General features: G+C 36.7%; 3 protein-coding genes and 1 pseudogene across 5 annotated transcripts; 1 reads left to right on the top strand and 3 right to left on the bottom strand.

The window, feature by feature from the left end:
* Positions 1 to 4,062: 4,062 nt before the first annotated feature.
* LOC117634045 lies at positions 4,063 to 6,285 on the top strand. The gene is made up of 4 exons (XM_034367946.1): positions 4,063 to 4,765; positions 5,073 to 5,439; positions 5,597 to 5,678; positions 5,829 to 6,285. The coding sequence occupies exons 1-4, from the start codon at positions 4,237 to 4,239 to the stop codon at positions 6,033 to 6,035; spliced, it is 1,185 nt and encodes a 394-aa protein (XP_034223837.1). The 5' UTR covers positions 4,063 to 4,236; the 3' UTR covers positions 6,036 to 6,285.
* A 224-nt stretch (positions 6,286 to 6,509) lies between these two features.
* LOC117634047 (DAZ-associated protein 1) lies at positions 6,510 to 10,935 on the bottom strand. 2 transcript variants are annotated; one of them, XM_034367947.1, is made up of 14 exons: positions 10,672 to 10,935; positions 10,355 to 10,486; positions 10,148 to 10,237; positions 9,830 to 9,895; positions 9,600 to 9,665; positions 9,360 to 9,445; positions 9,200 to 9,245; positions 8,931 to 8,985; positions 8,229 to 8,305; positions 7,943 to 8,090; positions 7,699 to 7,826; positions 7,511 to 7,615; positions 7,114 to 7,257; positions 6,597 to 6,978 (listed from the first exon to the last, which is right to left on the bottom strand). In XM_034367947.1, the coding sequence occupies exons 2-14, from the start codon at positions 10,370 to 10,372 to the stop codon at positions 6,916 to 6,918; spliced, it is 1,092 nt and encodes a 363-aa protein (XP_034223838.1). In that variant the 5' UTR covers positions 10,373 to 10,486; positions 10,672 to 10,935; the 3' UTR covers positions 6,597 to 6,915. The 2 variants fall into 2 exon arrangements, with proteins under 2 accessions (XP_034223839.1, XP_034223838.1); XM_034367948.1 differs by having other exon boundaries at positions 6,510 to 6,978; positions 10,355 to 10,894.
* Positions 10,936 to 13,293: 2,358 nt separating this feature from the next.
* On the bottom strand, positions 13,294 to 15,662 carry LOC117634779 (annotated as a pseudogene). The gene is made up of 5 exons (XR_004586835.1): positions 15,330 to 15,662; positions 14,781 to 14,974; positions 14,555 to 14,588; positions 13,847 to 14,466; positions 13,294 to 13,608 (listed from the first exon to the last, which is right to left on the bottom strand). The product of XR_004586835.1 is annotated as an uncharacterized LOC117634779 (transcript).
* Positions 15,663 to 16,253: 591 nt separating this feature from the next.
* On the bottom strand, positions 16,254 to 18,416 carry LOC117635421 (phospholipase A1-IIbeta-like). The gene is made up of 5 exons (XM_034369745.1): positions 18,180 to 18,416; positions 17,800 to 17,990; positions 17,646 to 17,679; positions 16,740 to 17,368; positions 16,254 to 16,556 (listed from the first exon to the last, which is right to left on the bottom strand). The coding sequence occupies exons 1-5, from the start codon at positions 18,268 to 18,270 to the stop codon at positions 16,254 to 16,256; spliced, it is 1,248 nt and encodes a 415-aa protein (XP_034225636.1). The 5' UTR covers positions 18,271 to 18,416.
* Between the last annotated feature and the right edge of the window lie 1,536 nt (positions 18,417 to 19,952).

Here is a 19,952-nt window from a genome sequence, read left to right as displayed (position 1 = left end):
AAAATAATTTTTCAAAAAGAAAAAAAGAAAAATTTATATACACATGTTACACAAAATGCAAGCCATGACTCGGCTTACCAAAATATGAAGCATGCTTCTATGGCCTTCCGGAAATGTTAGGACCATAATTATGTGAAGGCTTGCATAATGGGATCGCTTTAACTTGTTAGGAATTAGGATCAATTATTGTGTTTTTAAGACATGTTCATCTAAAGAGGAAAGAGGGTTTTATCAAGTCGGTAAAATATTACCAGCCAAATCCATTACTATTATTAAAAGAAAGAAGATTAGATCAATATGATTATAAAAATACTCAAGAAAACTATATAAAATTGAAGCGGCGGTGTGATGGTAAGAACACAAATATATTTAATGAGAAAGTAGGGAGGAGAGGGTGGAGTGGAAGTATGAGCGTTGTGTTTGAGTTTGAGTGTGGTGATCAAATTCTGGTTTTGATTGGTCCGGTGTCGCTTTAAATTCCGTTAAACGACAATGTCATTCGTTGTTGCTGGGGCCCCACTGCTGACTCAGCTTAGACCATGGTGGAATACGTGGCACTCCCAGATGAACCTCTCCGTTCCCCCCACAAACAGGTGGCAGGTGGTCAAGTCAACACGTGTCCCTCTCTTACTTCATCACTTGCAAAATGCCCTTTTTTCTTCTTTTTTTAATTTCCATTACTTTACTAATTGATTCCACGCGTTTTTAATTTTGCAAATGCAGAGCTAATTTTGATATCTATATCTATCTATATATATAATTCCGATCTTTTAGACTATAGGAGTCCAAGAGATTTGTGGTCACTCACTATTGGATGTTAAGCTAACGGTTCAAAAAAGTTTCTTAAAAGAAGTGCAAGAGTGAATGAACCGTTGAATTTACATCAAACGGTGAGTGACCACAAATCTCTTGAATCTCTGTAGTCCAAAAGATCCAAATTGTCTATATATATAGCAAAAGGCATAGAATTGTAAAACATTCAAAATACCATAAAATGTTCTTAGTTAATGCAAATATCAGCCCCGATCTCTTGGTCCAAGAGACTGTGGTCACCCATCGTTGGATGTAACAGCCAACAGTTTAAAAAAATTTCTTAAAAGGAGTGCAAGAGTGAGTGAACCGTTGAATTTACATTCAACGGTGAATGACCACAAATCTCTTGGACCCCTGTAGTCCAAGAGATCGGGACTGATGCACATATTAAGAATTAAAATTATTAATTAAATGAGGATAATATGGTAAATTCACACTTTTTCATATTACAAAATTAAAATTAAAAAAAAATCAGATAATAGATCATATTTTTATGGAATACAACTACCTATTATTTTTTTAATTCTAAAATAAATAAATAATTTTTTTTTAAAAAGCCTCTAACAGACGAGGAAGTGCGTGCGAAGATGCTAATTTTACTAAATCACCCGGTTTGAAACAAATATATAAACTCAATCTTCATTTGATGATTATTTTTTTATTTCATAGAAAATCTTCATATTGATTTGATAACTCAGAGAGACACAACATTCACAGAATTATCTAATTTGTATTGTCAGAATCACAGGACAAAAAGAAATTTAATAAGAAATTGATGGTTCCTTAATTTCAGGAATGTTGATCACATGAATATCCATGAACTTTTTGGCTTTGAATTTAAATATACAGAGAAGAAACATGGCATGTTATGGAGCTCTTTAAATAATTGTGGTAAGGTAAGGTCTGCTTAGATATTTTTATTTGAACAACAACTTCATCAATAAAAGTAAGGTCACCCATGGCAAACAAAACCCTCTCCAAGAATGTTAACAGTACATCATGCCTAAACGCAATTTAGGAAAAAATAAATACATAGATCTTCATGATTCAGTTTCAGTTGAACTTGCTCTATTTGTGACGAAGCATGGTTCATCAGTTGGGGAAATTACTCAAAAGCTTACTCCTCCCTCTCCTCACATTCACACACATGCTTTCTAAATATGTTGTGTCATTGGAACAACTTCTTCAATAGTATGATTTTCCTCATGCCTATATCTGTGTATGGTAATATGGCCTGAACTGGACAAATTTGGGCATAGGCCCACAGGGCAGCTCATGAGCTTTTTAAGCTTACTTTCTATTAGCTACCTGCATCATGTAAACCAGATTATTATCCTTTGTTTTAGTGCTTCTATTAAGCAATCAAGAAATATCATTCAACAAACCCACAAAAGATAAGGAGATTGCATTCATAAATTACGCCCCAATCATAATACAAATACAATAATCACACAGGCCACTATAATTATTTACAAAGGAGTTATAATTAATATGGAGAAATCCAACGACAACATCAAACTCATGTAGTTTATCGCCATTCAAAGTCACACAAGGCCAAAGACAATCCGGCATAAACGCCTGTCTTGAAAAACCGAGTATAACACCCACAATGAAAGCCACACAAAAAACCACAAATACGCATCAAACTCAAAAGAGTTGATGCGCTTATTCAACACCAAACAACTCACGCTCAAACAAAGCCAACCCAAGCACTAGATAAGAGAGAAGGGTTGAAAGGGAAGAGGATAAAAGAAGAGGGGGAAGGGAGAAGAGGAGAAGAGAGGCGGGGGAGAGGAGGTAACCCTTTGTTGCAGTGCTGAAGGAGGCTAGGGTTTGGGTTTGAGAGCCGCCCCTTGGCACCATTTGATCACAGAAAGACTTCTCAGGTCAATCAAATCATTTTCCAATATTCAATCACATCCAGGCTCCAGTCAAATATCATCTGAACATGGACATTTTGGTTTAAAGCCTTTTGCACTAATTATATCACAGGTAATGCTAGGCTTATCACATTTTTATACCACATTGTGTACTACCTTTCTAATAGAGGTGTAACCTATCTTTATTAAAGAGGTGGTACACAATATAATATGAAAAATGTGGTAAGCCTAGCATTTTCCTTATATCACTCCTAAACCCAAAATGGTTTATCTTTCAGATAATGCTAGGCTTACCACATTTTTATACCACATTGTGTACCACCTCTTTAATAGAGGTGAATCCCACCAATACAATGGGGCCCACCACTATTAGAGAGGTGGAACACAATGTGGTAAGACAAATGTGATAAACCTAGCATTTTCCTTATCTTAAACCGGAAATGACAAATTGTTTGGAAATAAGCATGATGTAAGCAAAAAAAAAAAACATGCGTAGACGGCTTGTATGAAATTTTGTACAAATTCTCCCGCAGCTTAAACAATTTCATAAATTAAGAAAACAAATGTGACATAAATAGTACAAAAACATATTAGAGGTACATCTATATGTTTTTCAGAAGTTAGACTTGTGTAAGAATGATAAATGGCAATGAGTTTCTAACTCATTTAGTTAAGAACATTCATCTTTACATATGAGGTTTTGTGATTTTAAAAATGCAAAATTAAATTTAGATGACATTGGCCCATCCCACCATGACTTACTGCAGCCCATTCTCCAGGTGGAGGTTGCCCACATGACCGTCAAGATGTCTGGTGTCTGGATCACCGACCTGTCAGCAAGACTTTCGCAGAAGAAACCGAAAATAGAAAAAGAATATAATAAAATGCTACAAGTACATGTCACAATTGAGCAGCACACAAACAGCATACTTGCACAAATAGTAGGAATTCAACACCAAACGTGTTCAAAATAACCGAAATTCAGAATGAGCTCAAATTTGAACAAATGAGATACTACCATATCACTTGATGATAATCTGATAAACAAATTTGGTGAGTGCAGCCATTTTAATTCAAAAAATCTGAACCGCATATTCTGAGATGCCTTGCGGGAAAATATTTAAAACAAAAAAATTACCTACCTAGGCTGTAGCCTGTAGGACATGGATGGGAAAGAAATAGTGAGTTATCCAAACTTGTAACTATGCACTTGATTTGGACAAACGATACCAAGCCTTTAATGCTCAGTTTGTCTACTTCCCCACTGTCAAACTCTCTGTCTTTGATTTGATTTACAAGTTTGGCAGCTATAACAAAGTTGATGACTGAATTTGAGTGGTCCAGACTCCAAATGCAATGAAATTGAAGGACACAAAGATATAGCCACCCCGCCAAAAAAACAGGCCCAAAAAGGCCAAAACTACAGCTGTGTCAAAGACAAGGCATAGTAACTTGGCCTTCAACATGTTCCTTGCTGAAAATGAGCAAAGTACACTAAGAAAAGATCATCACCAAGTCTACACTCAAGAACCAGTTTTTCCACATGAAGAGAGGTTCTGTTTCTCATGATTTGGGTGCATTTCCAAGCCTAGGAGGGCCAGATTTTCATGGCAGTAGAATTGGAGGCCAAAAGGGTTGGAGCTCTGAGCGTGTGCCGTTGCCTACAAGCAGTGGACAGAGGCATGCCATCCATGGCAGCACTTCTTTGATGGGGCTGAGCAATGGTGGGAGGACTGTGCCTTCAAAATGGGAAGATGCAGAGAGGTGGATTTGCAGCCCGGTTCTCGGATATGGCTGTGAAAGCAACAAGAATGATTCGCATTCTCATGGTCATGGTCAGCAGAGGAGGCCTAAGTCCAAGAGTGGTCCAATTGTGCCTCCCGGAGCTGTGTACTGTTCGAATTTTTCGCCTGCAAATCCGGCATTTGATGGCTGCGGCAGCGTGAGGAATTTCGCAATCGGTTCACCATTTTCGACAGGAGTTTTGGCAGCTGATAGTGTCTCTCTTCTATATGGTGGCAGTGGAGGAATGGGAAGATCAACTAGTGCGCTTGGACCGTTAGAATTGCAAAGTGAGTTCTTCCCATCTCCAATAGTACATGTTTTTTTTTTTTCTCTTCTTAATTTTCATACCATTATACTTGGTTGAATGAAAAACAGTTGAACACCTCGGATGGATAATGTTCCCTCGTCAAATATTTAGTATACCGTGTTGTCAGACGGTGAATCTGAATCACATATTTTATTAATCATAATGGTTTTGGGGGTTTAATTTTGTTTCTAGAGTTATGCTTCTTGGGGTTTCTAAGTGATTCATAACTTAATTATCAACACATTAGTCTTATATGTGAGTTTGTTACTGTGGATCAAATGCGGCAGATGAGAAACTTGATAACACAAAGTGTGAGGAACCAGCGATTTCCCGAGCTGTTTCACAACGAGATATGGGAACCCAAATAACCCCAAATGGTTGCCTCCACCACTCACCACCACCTCCCAAAAGGAGGTCATCATTTGCTCCATCTTCTCCAACTCTGCTTTCCATTGTGGAGCAGCAACGCGAACATTTTGCTAAGTTAGAGGTCAGAGAAGTGCAGGTTGACAATGGAGCCACTGGCACTAAGGGGTCAAGAAGGGGTGGCAGCGTCACGAAAAGACACCCGGATGTTTATGATTTCGACAAAATTGCTATTAAAAACCAACCTCCATCTTTCAATATTGCAGAGGCAGCTATGAACAGTTTAAGGTATGTTCTAAAATTCTAAGTTTATTATGCCTTTTAGCCTCCAGAGAAAAACATTTAATCTACAAGTTTCCTTTCTTTAAGCCAAATCTCCACTTTTGGTTCATTTGTTCTTCTGCGTGTAAATTGATATTCCAAAGAAAACTTCTGATGTATGCAGAAAGCAAAGAGAGGAAGCCAAGATCACTGCGTGGGAGAACTTGCAGAAGGCAAAAGCTGAAGCAGCACTAAGAAAACTTGAGGTTCTTTCATATGAGCAATGTTTTATTCATATTTATGTATCATTTTCTGCATTTTACCAAAAATGCAGGGTTACTAAGGCAACCTTTGCCTCTTCCATATGTCCCCCATAGTGTTTGCAGCCTTTACTAACTATGAAGTTGGTGTTGCAGATGAAATTGGAAAAGAAGAGATCGTCGACAATGGACAAGATCATGAAGAAGGTGAGAAACGCACAAGTTAAAGCCCACAAGATGAGAAGCTCAATAGCAGTTAAAGACGGCCATCAAGCTCCAAAAACTCCCGGAAAGCTTGTTTCCTTCGGTAAGCTTGTCCGGGGGGGTTCCCTGAGCAGTTGCTTTACCCGTAATGCTGCCTAATTCCTTGTGCTCTTCTCAGCTAATTTATTCATTGCACCAGCTGACCTCTTGGGAGTTTCTGATTTGAAATCTAGCTTAGGAATATCTTCCATGTCAAGTTTTCTTCCTTTTGACCTCATCCTGTATTGTATATAGGAACCTCCTGCTTTAACTAGGTATGTGAACAGCGAGCACCGTATATAGAAGAACTTCAAATTCTACTCTTTGTGCTCTTGAGTTGGCCTTTTACCATGGCATTTGGTTGTCTTCTTTCCAACGTTTAGCTGTCTTTTTTTCTGCATTTTTTTTTGTGCCAAAGTTTCGGAATATGGTTTGAGGACAGGATTTTGTTGTGTTTAAAAATAATAATAATATATAAATCCTTTTTGGCAAATCCGAGTCACCCAGATTTCATCTTACATATGTCCCTGAATGATCCAGAAATTCAAAATACACAAAATTAAAATTCAACTGACGCAAATCTTACTGGGAAGATAAGCAAAGGAAAATGGAAAACAGAACTAGTCAAATGTAACCGAACAAAATAAAAAATGTAACACCTCCCAGCTTTGCAAGAAGCCATAAATAATCCATCTAATAACTTAATAAAATAGCGATTTCTACACAAAGGAACCATGGTCCTGATCCCTGAATTCGCCGGCTGGCTAATATTACAGATTCAGACATTCCTATCCACCTATATTTTCACTGGATAATAACGTATGGATCTGTTTGAAAGGGGAAACCAACTATAATAAGTTCAGATGTTGACAAACGATCATTATTGGGGACGTCAGCTAAGGATGTGATCCTTAATCTTATATAAATTCACTTAACGAAGCCTGCATGGCATTTTGTTGACATTCCTAAGATCTGGTGCCAAATTTCAAGAGCCGCATATCTAGTATGGCCTGTACCTCCAATCTGCTCTTGATGGTCTCGCACTGCCGATTCCATAACCCCACTGCAATATCAAGAGTGCAGCATGCAGTATGTTAGTAAAAGTACATGGAAAATAAGTTTCGTCTTAGAAATAACAAAAAAAAAAACTTCCTTCTGGACAGAAACCTACATGACAGCAAAATTAAAATATACTCACATCATCAAAATCTAGACTTCCATACATCCTGCCATAGCTGCGCACAGGACCACCATAGCCGCCACCAAAGGGCTCTACATTATTCATCACAAAATTTCCACTGGTACCAGCTTCATCAAGCGGTGTGGCTGTATCTATTGCAACCTGGAGAACAACATATTAAGTCTCATTAAAAACAATTTAGAAAAGTATAAGCTTATACTTAATTAGAGTGCTTGCAGCTGTTTCAGGGAAACAACAATGAGGGTATGTTGTTGGGTTACCCCTAAACTGCGATCTCATAGAAAAGCATCATATTTTCCCTCATTTTCGTGCAAAAAACTAGTTTGACATGGGTGGATTAAAAATGAACCATAAGTTAACAGGCAAAAAAATGAGAGTTAACTCCATCTAATACCTGCTGTCCACAAATCTCATGCGACCTTCGTGATACACGTTCGGATACACCATCTTCCCCAAAAGTTACGAAACCAAACCCTCTATGTCCAGTTCTTTTTGGGTCCTGCATAATTGAGCATTCGCACATTTTCAGGTTCCAATATTTCATGAATACAATTGGTTATTTATAAATCTATGCTATCTTACCCTTGGAACATAGACATCTGCTATACGACCAAATCTCCCAAAATACTGGCGGAGATCTTCCGCGGTTGCTTCCTGAGGAAGCCTACCAACAAAAATCTTTTTGCCTAGTCCTCGAGCAGATTCCCCTCCTAATCCAACACGACAAGATTCAAAAAAAAGAAAAAAAAAAAGAAAAAAAGAAGAAGATTGCATAACTTAAGATTATTAAAGTGCAGTATGCTCTGTAACTTGTAAAAGCACTTACTTGGAAAAGCAGGTCCTGGTACTGGTCCAGGATGGTCATACAAGGTAGGAGCACCAAGTGCCGCATATCTAGTTGCTGCTGAGATGTAAGCATTATATGCACCATATCCACCCTGTGCCATTCTGCCAACTGGTCTGAAGTCATCTTCCTGACAACAAGATATTATATATCTTGACTCTTGAATCAACGATATCTTTATAAAAAGAATTTTAAACTTAAAAAGAACGGAATTAGAACTATAAATTCAAAAAACTAAAAACTAAAGATTGGCTATGCTGTAACTTGCCTTGGGAGTTGCTCGATCAACAACTACAGTGGAACCGCCTAACTCATGAGTATCAGCCATCAAATTTTCCACGGAATCTGCAATATAGAGGACATTTATTTGTTCAATATTTTTCCTCACAGAAAATGATATCATCCACACAGCATAATATCAAACAATCAGCTTCCAGATTCTCCCGATATTATATTCACGACGATAAAGACTGCTAGTTTAAATGTTGCTGGGGAACAAGCATTTATAAACCTATAGATCTACGTAAAACAAGTCAATTATTTAATAAGAAACTTTCATGTTTACATTAAAAAAACATAAGGTTCATATAGTTCACAAACCCTATTTTGGATAAAAGTAAATAAATCACTTCTTATAAACCCTAAAATGAATGGTAAAATAAAACACCACACCAATTTTTTAAATAATTTCATATGTATAAGCTGTTGAAAAGAAGATGCAATGTAATCAAATATGCTTGACAAAGCATCTCTCCTCCATGCAACAACTATCACTGACCTTTATTTCTCCCCTATCTCATTACCACATGCTTTTCCCTCATCACACAAATGAACTTATGTTTATTGCAAGCTCAAGCAAACACAAATTAATAACTTAATGTGCCATCAGGGGAATTAAATTCAAATGGAAAAAAGTTAGTTGCCATTATGCATAATGCAAAGCATAGAAGGATATGTGAGACGGTCTGACCTGCATTTTCAAATGTTATAAACCCAATTCCACGGTGCATTTTTGAGCCTTGATCCTGAAACAACACATTTATAAGAACCATATGATATTGGGTCCAACCCAACAATAACTGCAATAAATGTTTGACTTGGTGGGCGTGTGCATGTACAATGTATAGACATACCTATACACATATTTACAAGACTTATAGTAAAAGTCAAACACAAAAATAATTAAGCAATTATAACGTCTAAATTAATGTGATTTGGACCAAAAGATGGATAGAGAACCTTCGGCATGTATAAATCTGTTATATCACCATATTTCTCAAAATGACTGCAAAAAAAATTGAAAGCAACATCAGGTTAATTTCATATCATGAAACATGAAAGTGTTAAAAAAAAGTCGAGAAAAAATCATTATTGCAGTAACAACAATATATTTAACTACCTTCGGAAGGTGGCTTCTGTCACAACTTGTGGGATCCTTGCAACAAATATCCTGGTAACTTTTCTTGCAGGTGCTCTCATCTCCTCCTGGAAAAAGAAAGCATAAAAAATGAATAATGGCAGAACCACCGACAAAATCCTTGATGCTATAGAAAGCACAATATACATACACGACAATTATCACTAACCGAAATAAACATATGTGAACGATTAAAACAAACTGATTACGAATTTATAAAACCTTTGGCGTAGCTATTTTAACTTCCAGCATTCTATTCCCAAGAAAGTGCTCACTTGATGCTGCATTCTGTAGCCAAAAAGATGTCAGCTATTAGACATCTGATATACGGACAGTTGATTTTAACATATTTATGTTTCCAATGACTAACCGATCGTGCAATAATGCACATATATAGTGAAATCATTTAGCGCAGACAACAAGGATACGTGGACAATTTTAGTCCAACTCACCTTAGCATCTTCAGCTGATGCAAATGTTGCATATCCAAACCCGCGAGACCGACCAGTTGACCGGTCCTAAAAAACACGGAAACAAATTCCTATAAGTTTCCAAAATAACGTAAACAATACAAAAAATGGATCAAATAAACAGACAAACAGAATCCCAATCAACTACAAGGGAAGAACCGACGTCCAAACCAAGCATCAACAAAAATGATTCATCAATAAAACTAAGTAGTAAAGCAGACGAAGAACACTCATGAATAAAATCTCCACAAGGGTTCCATAGCAATTAGATTAATATAAAGGGTTGGATAAATGGCTAACCTTCATGACAATACAATCTTCCAATTCACCAAATTTGCTCATATACTCTCTCAACCCTTCCGTATCAATATCCCACGGAATGCCCAAAACCTGAATTACAATTACAGAGCACACCATTCAAATAAAACCAACTAATTCCCTTAACCCACCAACAAACATGCAAAATGTAATATAGATACAGAAGGAAAAATAAAAAGAAAAACTAACCACGAGCTTGCGGTCCATGAGGCAATTGGAGAAGGCAGCCCAAAAGGGGGAGAGAAACCCTAAAATTGAAAAAAGAGAAAGCTTTTGTTCTTCTAAGCACTCTCTCTCTAATAAATCTCTCACACTCGCTCCCTGCACATGATAAGCACATCTCTTTCTCACACACAAGCGGCATATACCAAATCAAACTCACCATTTTCGACGTTTTGCTTTTTCTGTTTTAAATTCTAGGCTACAGCTCAAACAAAATTGGGATATAATTAAAGAAAACACGAAAAATAGGGCATGAAATTTCTTCAATTTACGCGCTCACTAACCTTGTGCAATCAATCTCTGGGATTTTTCCAAAACCCTAGACCTGACCACCCTCTCGCGTTCTCTCTCTCCTCCCTCCCTCTCTGCTCTCTCGCGCACGCGCGTTCTCTCTTTCTCGCTAGCTCGCTTGCGCCGCTCGAACCTTGAAGAACACAACACAAATTGGGCCGAGTTTGATCTGCGGTCCTTGTCTTTTAAAAACAGCTTCCGGTTTGTGGTCGTGTGGATAGAGGGGCAGATATCGGGTGGGTGAAGGACCACCGTGGTCTTTATTCAGCTGCATGTCATTTGTCTAGCATGGATCACCATTTTAAACCTTCACAATATTATACCCCCAATATTTTTACCACGTCTTTTTACTTTTATTTTTATACAAACGATATTAGACAACAAAGGGTATTCGACACAAGACAACCTCAAAATACATGTAGTGACAGAATCATGAATTTTCCTTCCGAGTGTCAAAGTGTAAAAGTTTATATATATAATTTAAAAATCTGAAAAAGTGTAACAATAATATTATTGTTAATAATTTATGAAATAAACAACATTACAAATAACATTAATTCCCATAAGATACATATAAAATAATAAATAAGGAAAACAAAGAACATAACATAATTAATGATGTATTTACTAATCAAGAATTAGAATTTTCATAAGAAATTTCACATTTGGAGGATTGAATTAAAAAAGTAAGTGGGGCCCGCACAATTAGGAATTGAATTCCTAATTTTGAAGGAATTCGATTCTTGGGTGGGATGTAGTATTCTAATTCATGAAGAACTAACTCATTAGGAATTCATTTTTTTTACCCAATATATCTTCACACAATTTTAAAAATTCCAAATTTGTCATCTACTTTAACCCAACAATGAGGACATTTTAGTAATTAATACCACTTTTACCCCAATTCCATATGGTTTAGTAAACAACTTCAAGAAGAATCGGGAATCTAACAATTCTCAATCCATATGGTTCAGTAAACAACTTCAATAGGAATTTGAAATCTAATTCTCCTCAGTTCAATTCATCTTCAATTCAATTGATTAGTAAACATGCCATTATTGTTTTCAAAAGTGAGGCTTTGAGGCAAGATTTTTTATGTCACACAAAGCGAAATGTGAGTTTTGAATCATTGAAGTGTAAACCTTTCAAATATCAAGCATAATAACAATGATTAAAAACTGTCTATCTAATGTTTGTACACTTCAATATAAAAGACAATTTACAATTTTGTTATAGAATAGGGAGGTTATTACAATTTGGAAGCCTGGTAAGATGTGTAGGTATTAGAGAAAGAAATTAGAAAGGTGGTGGCTTTTTGGAACTTGGCTTGAGATGGGAAGAGAAACAAAGGGGTAGGCTGGTCTGGTTCCTAGTTAAATGTAATCCATCATGGGTCTGTTTGGTACACCTTATTAGATTGGTTTGGATTGGACTAGCTTAAATGACACCCATAACTCATGTTTGGTGCAGCCCTTTGTTCAATTAAATGAGACTAGAGAATTTGGGGCGTAAAAAAACGCTTCGCTTGTCGGCACAAAATAGCGAGTTCTAAAGAGGTGTCGCTAAATAACGAAGTCGCTATCAAGTCTGCCCTTATCCTCTTTGACGTTGCTCTGGCTCTCCTCTTCCGCTTCGCTGCGTTTTCCTCTTCTGTTGAACACCCAAATGTGGTGGTCGCCAAAAGAATTTTTCCTTGTAGTTCAAGATTTATTGGAACAGTTGTTCTCTGTAGGCAGGACCACTACCAGTACATGCCTTTGAAGTTTCTTTAGCAGAGGCAAATTTGAATTGCACTGGAAGGGTGCAGTTGCAAGAGGGTTTTGGGCTCATACAATACTCATGTTTCATGTGACTTATGTAGCATTAAAAATATCACGAGTTAATGCAAAATTCGCAGGGAGCCATAGTTTCAGAAGCAAAAGAAGGCAGGCCCTAATGGTGTTAGGCTTCTTTTTGGTGTTGTTTCAGGGTCATGCATTGATCAATATTTTATAATGCTTTGCTACGTCACTCTGTCGTGTAAAGATTAAGCTATCACTCATGTTTTTCAAGAAACGCTTTCCACGGTACACTACTTTTTGATTCTTGGAAATTTTTATTTTTACCCTTCAAATCCAATTTTTTCTTGCGTTCAAATCATTAGACTAACTTCAGGTTTGATGTATCATGTTTTATATTTTACAGATCCTTAAAATTTGAAGCGCTATTTGAGTTGTCTTTGCAATTTTTGTTGTCTCCATTCATCGTGCTGAATATATTTTCAAATAATATTTGCTGTAACTCAATTACCAATAATATTTTCCTCCATCAGGTGTTTTTTTTCCTTAATTTCAACTATCACTTCTAAAGGTATGTATATGGCTCCGTCCCTGTCCAAAAATTGCATTTATACAGAACAATATTTTGGTTCTGTCCCTATTTGAGGACATATGTGATAAGATTCTAACCCAAACAGGACCTAAAAAGCTATATATTGAATAAAGAAGTCTTCGAGAGATGACTTCAAAAGAATTGCCTTTTGCGAAAGCTACTTTCAGAGCCAATGGCTACAAATATCACAAAATATTTGACCACTCGCGTTCCACGATTTTATTTTATTTTATGGCCTTTCTTGATAATTGCAAGACTTGTTCGTGTTCCTCGTTTTTGGTTCTGCCAGTGACACACACACGAGTATGCCAATTGCACAAGACTTGTAATTGACTCTCAAAATAGAAAATTTACCAAGACTGAGAGCCAGAGTGCTACAAACTTCAACATCCCAGAGCCGGATTTTAGGTTTTTCCAATTCAAAGCCACCCTTCTTTGTAGCCTGATCCCTTGGTGTATGAAATAGTGAAGCTTCTAATCAGCTCCCAGAAAGCATTTATCATCTTGGGCATTGCCCCCAATGGTGAGAAGTAATTCCTATATGGTTCTTCTTCAACAACCTGCATACGTAAAGCTTCAAAAAAATTAATTAATATATAAAGAAATCTAGTCTAGGGCCTGTGTATAAGTGTTTTTGATTGCGTATAAAAAAATAATAATTTGTAATCTAATTCTATGGATTATTATGAAAGAACTTTTTTAGTTATCTAAAGCGTTTTTGGGATTGTTAAAAGCACTTTCATGCAAGCTCTAGTCTTGATTTTAGTTTGTGAGAGGAATTTTGATGTGCTTACGTACCTTCACTTCATAGTGCCTATTATAGTAGAGGCATGTCCCAAAGTGCTTGTACATTAAGGCATTGTCATCAAAAGGCAACCTAGGCACCATATCATTACCATAAACAATTCTAAAATATGGAACGCGATGCTCTTTCAATTGTTTTTCCATGAACTCTCCAAATTTCTCATATCCTACCCTTGGCTGCCCAAATGTATGTACCCCCTGCAATCTCTCCAATAACCATGCCTCATCATGCATAGCCAAAATCACTGGAAACAGAATTGCTAGAGCCCCACCGAGACTATGGCCTGTCACTATTTATCTTGATTCATCATTTTGCTTCAAAAGTTTATTTAGCATGTCCCTAATGGCATGGTAAGCTCGGGGTCGGGGTGGTTTACCATCTTGTTTGACTTCTTCCTTAGGCCAACCATCATTCTTGTGTAACCCTAAAGCTTTCATGAAGCCACCATGAATTTTGCCAACCCCGTAAAGCTCATACCAGGAGAAGTCAAAGTCAGAGCACCATGCATCTGCATCAAAGGGTTCAGTTCCTCTAAAGGCCAGAACAATTGTGTCTTGGTCACAAGTTTTGTCACGAAGCAAGAAGGCTTGTGTCGTGGCTTTTCCCTGATAATCTATGTAGAAAGCAAAATCATCATTAATTATATATCATGTGGCCAATTTGAAATTAATGCAACTTACAGAGTGTAGGTTACTCCTTACCATTCCAGAAGTCATAAAATCCCAAAAACTCCATCTGCTCAAGATCAATTGCATTTTGGTGTTAAAATCAAATTCAATACTTAATACTTGTAGACAAATGGGATATGTTCTCTTGTCAGATTTACTTATGTTGTCAGACTGTGAATCGAAATCATTAATCAAATTGATTCGTCCCTATCAGACTGTGAATCAAAACAATTAATCAAATTGCTAATAAGCTATATACCTTCCAGTGATTCTTGACTATAGTTTCAATGCATGCACTGTTTTCATATGATGCTTTAGAAGCCATCGCAGAGAGTGCTGCATGGTAGTTGGCATCATCATGTTTGATGCTACTGTCCAACTCCACCCGCTTGTCTATAATCCCTATAAATGACAGAAATGTTGCCGATGTTTTATCTGGCTTTACCGCCCTCCCTGAAAAACAGCACCCGGGTCACATTTTAATCGAAGCAAAGACCAAAGATAGTGAAAGAGCTGCACATTCCCTGTCCTAATTACTTTTCCCTTTTTTTTTTTAATACAAAGCTACTAATGTTGCAAAATATATGTAATTATAATCAAACAGAGAAGAGCATGTAAACAAATCACTCTGATTAAATATATATACTTTACAAACATAGTTTCTTACTAACTACTAACATAATCAAAAGAACCATGCAATTTTAGAAGAAGAAAAAAAGGAACTCAATCTAAACTTCAAGTCATTAGCTAGATTCATCCAAAATATGAGTAGTAATTATGAACAGAGGAAAGTTATAAGCAAAGCAACCTCGGAGGAAATTGAGCACGAGCACAAACACATTGCGGTTGCTTGGTATAAGGTTCAAAGCCACTTCGATCCCCGACCCCAGCTCTGAGAGTGGCTTTGACACAAACTGCAGAAATTTTTGACCCAGAATGGACAGAAATATAAACCATCTGCGCCTGAAGTTGATCTCCTCTACCTTAGACATATCTAAAAACTTATTTCCTTCCTTAAACTTGGTGGTGGAGAACAAAATGTGAATCAGATCAAAGAAGCCAACTTCTTCTGGCGTCAATAGAAAATAATTGCTGGAAAAGCTCTTGTTACAGGCCATGGCTCTTGTGCTCTGGCTGAGGATATATTATTATTCTTTGTTGCTTTGGTGGAAGATATATGTTTACTTAAGACTTTACATAGAGATTAGAGAGAGATGGTAGCTAGGTTATAATAATTACTATTAATATTTCTTAGGTAGGTTTGATGCGGTTGATTAATTCAATAGCTGTAGCTTATTGATTGAAAATGGAACCATTTGCTATAAGACTCGAAATTTCTATACCCAAGATGAGATTGGAAATCTTATCTTATATATTAAAGTTTGACTTGATATTGGAAACTTGGTTGGTGCGAGAGGAGCATCAAAATGCAACAATTAGAAAAGTTACACGCATTTTCAGTAATGGGGCACGCAGTAATAAAATTGGACACATGTGATGGGTCTACTAGAATTGATCGATAGAACCAAAGAAAGAGAAAAAGGCAATGATTATTTTTGTTTTATTCTTAATTTTAATAAGGTCACTGTGTTAGATAAGTATTTAATTCTAATAATTTATTTATACGAGTAAATTGGGATATTAGTCCTTGAATTACTACCATGAAGCACATTTATAAAATAGTGTACTAATTGATGGGGAATTTATTACTAATATCGAAATTCAAATGCCATTAATTTAAGGGAAATTTGAATTTCGACATTTGGTTTTCATAGATAATGGTTGGGTGGGAGAGGAAGACATGTGAGGATCCCAATCTGGTGGCATTTACATAATCTTGTGGACAATGTGCAGCTGCTCCTGGCATTACCAGACCCATTAGCCTGAACATTTTTAACAAGGGCCCTTCTTTGTAGTCCAGTCCCAACCTATATGGAATGGCGAAACTTCTTATCAGCTCACCGAAAGCATTCATCATCATGGGAATTGCCTCCATTGGAGAGAAATAGTTCTTGTTTGGCTCCTCCGGAAGAACCTGCACATGTTGTGTAAAGTTAATTAGGACACGTTTCTTTTAAGCGTAAAACTATTTGTATACTACATTGGTGGACACATTTTTAAAATAGCTGGAGGCACAACCCTCCTCCCTCCATATGCAGTCTACAAATGTGATTCCTTCACCATTACTTGAATTTGATAAGAGAAAACCAGTTGTTACCTGAACTTCGTATTGCCTATTATAGTAGAGGCAAGTCCCAAAGTGTTTGAACATTAGGGCCTTGTCATCATACGGCAACCTGGGGACGATGTCATTGCCATAGACAGACCTAAAATACTTAATCTTATGCTCTATCATTTTTTCTTCCATGTACCGTCCAAAATCCTTATCTCCAACTCTAGGCTGTCCAAATGTATAAACTCCCTCCAACCTCTTTAACAGAAGATCTGAATCCTTTCCATTGTGAAATGTTAAAACTGCAGGAAAGAGAATTGCTAGTGCCCCACCTAAGCTGTGCCCGGTTATTATGTATCTTGCTTTGTCATTTTCAAGCAGATGCTTTTTCAGTATATCCCTAATGCCATAGTAAGCTAAAGCTGGGTGGCTATTGTCTTGTTTGAATTCCTCCGGCTCGGGCCAACCAACATTCTTTTGTAAACCTAGAGCTTTCATGAATCCACCATGGATCCTTCCAACTCCTTCGAGTTGATACCAAGAGATGTCAAAGTCAGAGCACCATGCATCCGCATCAAAGGGTTCAGTGCCTCTAAAGGCCACAACAATAGTGTCATGATCATCACTTCTGTCACGAACCACAAAGGCTTGTGTTGTAGCATTTTCTTGATAATCTGCCAAAGACAATAATAATGATTTCAGTTAGTTTTGATTTTGAAGTAATATATACGCACACATATATCTAGGCATGTGCTATCATGTGCATATATGAAATTATCGAACAATCTGACATGTTATGTTAACTATTCATGTGTAGATATTAAATTATTGAGTTTAAGACAATATTCATCTTTGATTGCACGGTCGAGATGTTGAAACTTGTCAGATAGCATATATAATGTATGAGTGGGATATAATTTTACTTTTTTCAATTTGAGTTATTTCTCATACCATTCCAAAAGTCGTAAGAGCCCAAGAACTCCATCTGCCAAAAGAAGGGGAAAACAAAACAAAAAGGCAGAGTTTTACAATTAATCATACAATTATTAAAATTATACGGAAGCATATTGGAGCAAAAACTAATTGAAGTTGTAAATTGCCATACCTTCCAGTGATTCTGGACCGTAGTTTCAATGTAGAATTTGTTCTCATAAGATATTTTAGACGCCATCATACAAAGTGCTGCATTATAATTGCCATCTGTAAATTTTATATTTCTGTCCAGCTCTACTCGCTTGTCCAGATGTCCAATAAACGACACGAACGTTCTTGAGCTTTTACCTGGCATTCCCTTACCTGTGCGTGTATATATATATATTAATCTCCATTTATGACATGCTTATTTTTGAGGAATGGAGGAAGTAAAGGATTGTTACGGGAAGAAGACATTTACATTAAGCTCTTTACTAACCATATGAAATTGAATTAATAATTAATCATACCAATTGCATGCATGAGAAAAATGAAAAGGAAGCGAACTATTACCTCGCAGAAAATTTTGCAGCAGTCCAACCATGTTTTGTTTGCTTGAGAAGATATTCAAGCACATTTCGATCACCCAGCCAATAGCTGCCATTGGCGCAGCGACAAATCGCAGCAATTTTTGCACCAGAATAGACAGAAATATAAGCCATCTGCCCTCATCAAGGTCATGCTCGGTCTGCTCAGAAGAGTGACAAAACTCATCAAGGTCATGCTCGGTCTGCTCAGAAGAGTGACAAAATCTTCTTCTCCGTAAGTGTTTGGAAAACAAGATGTGAAGCAGATCAGAGAAACCCACATCCTTAGGCTTCAATAGCAAGTGATTACAGAAAGGCTTGTCACAAGCCATGAGAGAATGTATCTTCGACTTCTTATAGTGGTTGAGTTTGCAGTGCTTATTTTTTTCTGTGCTCTCAACCACATTAGAAGTAGTCTACAAATAGTACTTGCAGTATCAGCTGTGGTGGCTAGATGTCAAATGGCCAAGTCCTTTTTTAGACTTCTTTCACGCGTAAACTTCAAATTAAGTTTTTTGAAACTAGTAGTGTGGAATCTTCTTTTTTGTGGGACAATGCTATTTTTTCTTTATTTATCAGGAATGACCAAGACTTTACAAGGTTGACTTCATTTGGCCCCACATATATTCCTCATCACTCTACAGTGAGGGTCTTCCTTGTATTATCTACTTAGCAACTTGTCAGAGGCTTCGAAGAAAATGCACAACTACCAATTATCCCTGGCCTTTTGTTGAAGACTATTGGGATTCAATTGGATTATGCGATATAATTGGATTGCATCTTATTGAAAACAATAACATTAATTCAATTATGTGTTTGGTATTACATATTATTAAGAGATTGGATTAATTAAAATGTGTTATTACATGGCTTAGTAGGATTAGATATAACTCAATTCAACTTAATCTCAAGCTTCTAATAGGATTCATAATCCTACTACATTTGGCTTAATATTTTAAATTTTATTTTACTAGTCAATGTCAAACACAAAGAGCAAGCAAAAGAACTAGTCCACCTTATTCTTTTGGGTCTCCTTATAAATTCTTTCTAGGAATCATCGTAGAAAAGTAGTAGAAAATTATTAATCTGTCCTACTTTCTTGAACCCTTGATCAGATTCTAGAAGTTAATAATATCTGATTATGTTCCACCCACCGCCTTTTTGAATAAGGGCATGCGGATCCATGAATTCAGCACAATATGATTAGTCATCTTATACTCATTTTTTATATTAAACCATTTACTTTTTAACTTATTTTCATTAAAAATTTGTTATTATAGTATTTAAATTGCATAAGTAAAATGAGATTATAAAATAAAATAAAAATAAAAAAGTTGGTTTGTTGACTTGACGTGGTGTTCTGCATCGGTTATTAATTAAAGATGGTTTCTTGATTATATATATGAGAGGATAAACGACAACGCTTGGGCTACAAGCTGATTCAAAGTGGGCAGCTGCCCCCACTGATCACTGTGTGGTTAAAATTGACTCCAAGTGGCACTTTATAACTGAGACAATTCTCACGCTACAATGATTCTTGTCGTTTGATTGGTAATGCTTCTTATGAGCTCACAGATTGCAGTTAGGTGCTTGAACAATTCTCATGCTCAACTTTCATTTTTTTGCACAGGTCCTCCGACCGGGCCCTGGAAAAAGACCATCAATATATATATCCATGGGCATGAACATCACTAGTATATGGTAATAACTTCTGTGATTAGATTCAGAAGGACTTATCTTACAATTCCAAAAGTTGTTG

The sequence above is a fragment of the Prunus dulcis genome, chromosome 7 (assembly GCF_902201215.1).
Source record: "Prunus dulcis chromosome 7, ALMONDv2, whole genome shotgun sequence".
NCBI lineage: Eukaryota > Viridiplantae > Streptophyta > Magnoliopsida > Rosales > Rosaceae > Prunus > Prunus dulcis.
This window is presented reverse-complemented; position numbering and strand designations above follow the sequence as displayed.

Bases quoted from the DNA above. Each gene is read 5' to 3' on its own strand.
- LOC117634045 (XM_034367946.1), top strand. From the start codon at position 4,237: ATGAAGAGAGGTTCTGTTTCTCATGATTTGGGTGCATTTCCAAGCCTA. The intron at 5,440-5,596 runs GTATGTTCTAAA...TGATGTATGCAG, and splicing joins GCAGCTATGAACAGTTTAAG to AAAGCAAAGAGAGGAAGCCA. The intron at 5,679-5,828 runs GTTCTTTCATAT...TTGGTGTTGCAG, and splicing joins CAGCACTAAGAAAACTTGAG to ATGAAATTGGAAAAGAAGAG.
- LOC117634047 (XM_034367947.1), bottom strand. The intron at 9,246-9,359 runs GTAGTTAAATAT...TTTTTTTTGCAG, and splicing joins ACAGAAGCCACCTTCCGAAG to TCATTTTGAGAAATATGGTG. The intron at 8,986-9,199 runs GTTCTCTATCCA...GTGTTGTTTCAG, and splicing joins CAGATTTATACATGCCGAAG to GATCAAGGCTCAAAAATGCA.
- LOC117635421 (XM_034369745.1), bottom strand. From the start codon at position 18,270: ATGGCAGCTATTGGCTGGGTGATCGAAATGTGCTTGAATATCTTCTCA. The intron at 17,991-18,179 runs GTAATAGTTCGC...ATACACGCACAG, and splicing joins GCTGCAAAATTTTCTGCGAG to GTAAGGGAATGCCAGGTAAA. The intron at 17,680-17,799 runs GTATGGCAATTT...TTCTTTTGGCAG, and splicing joins CGGTCCAGAATCACTGGAAG to ATGGAGTTCTTGGGCTCTTA.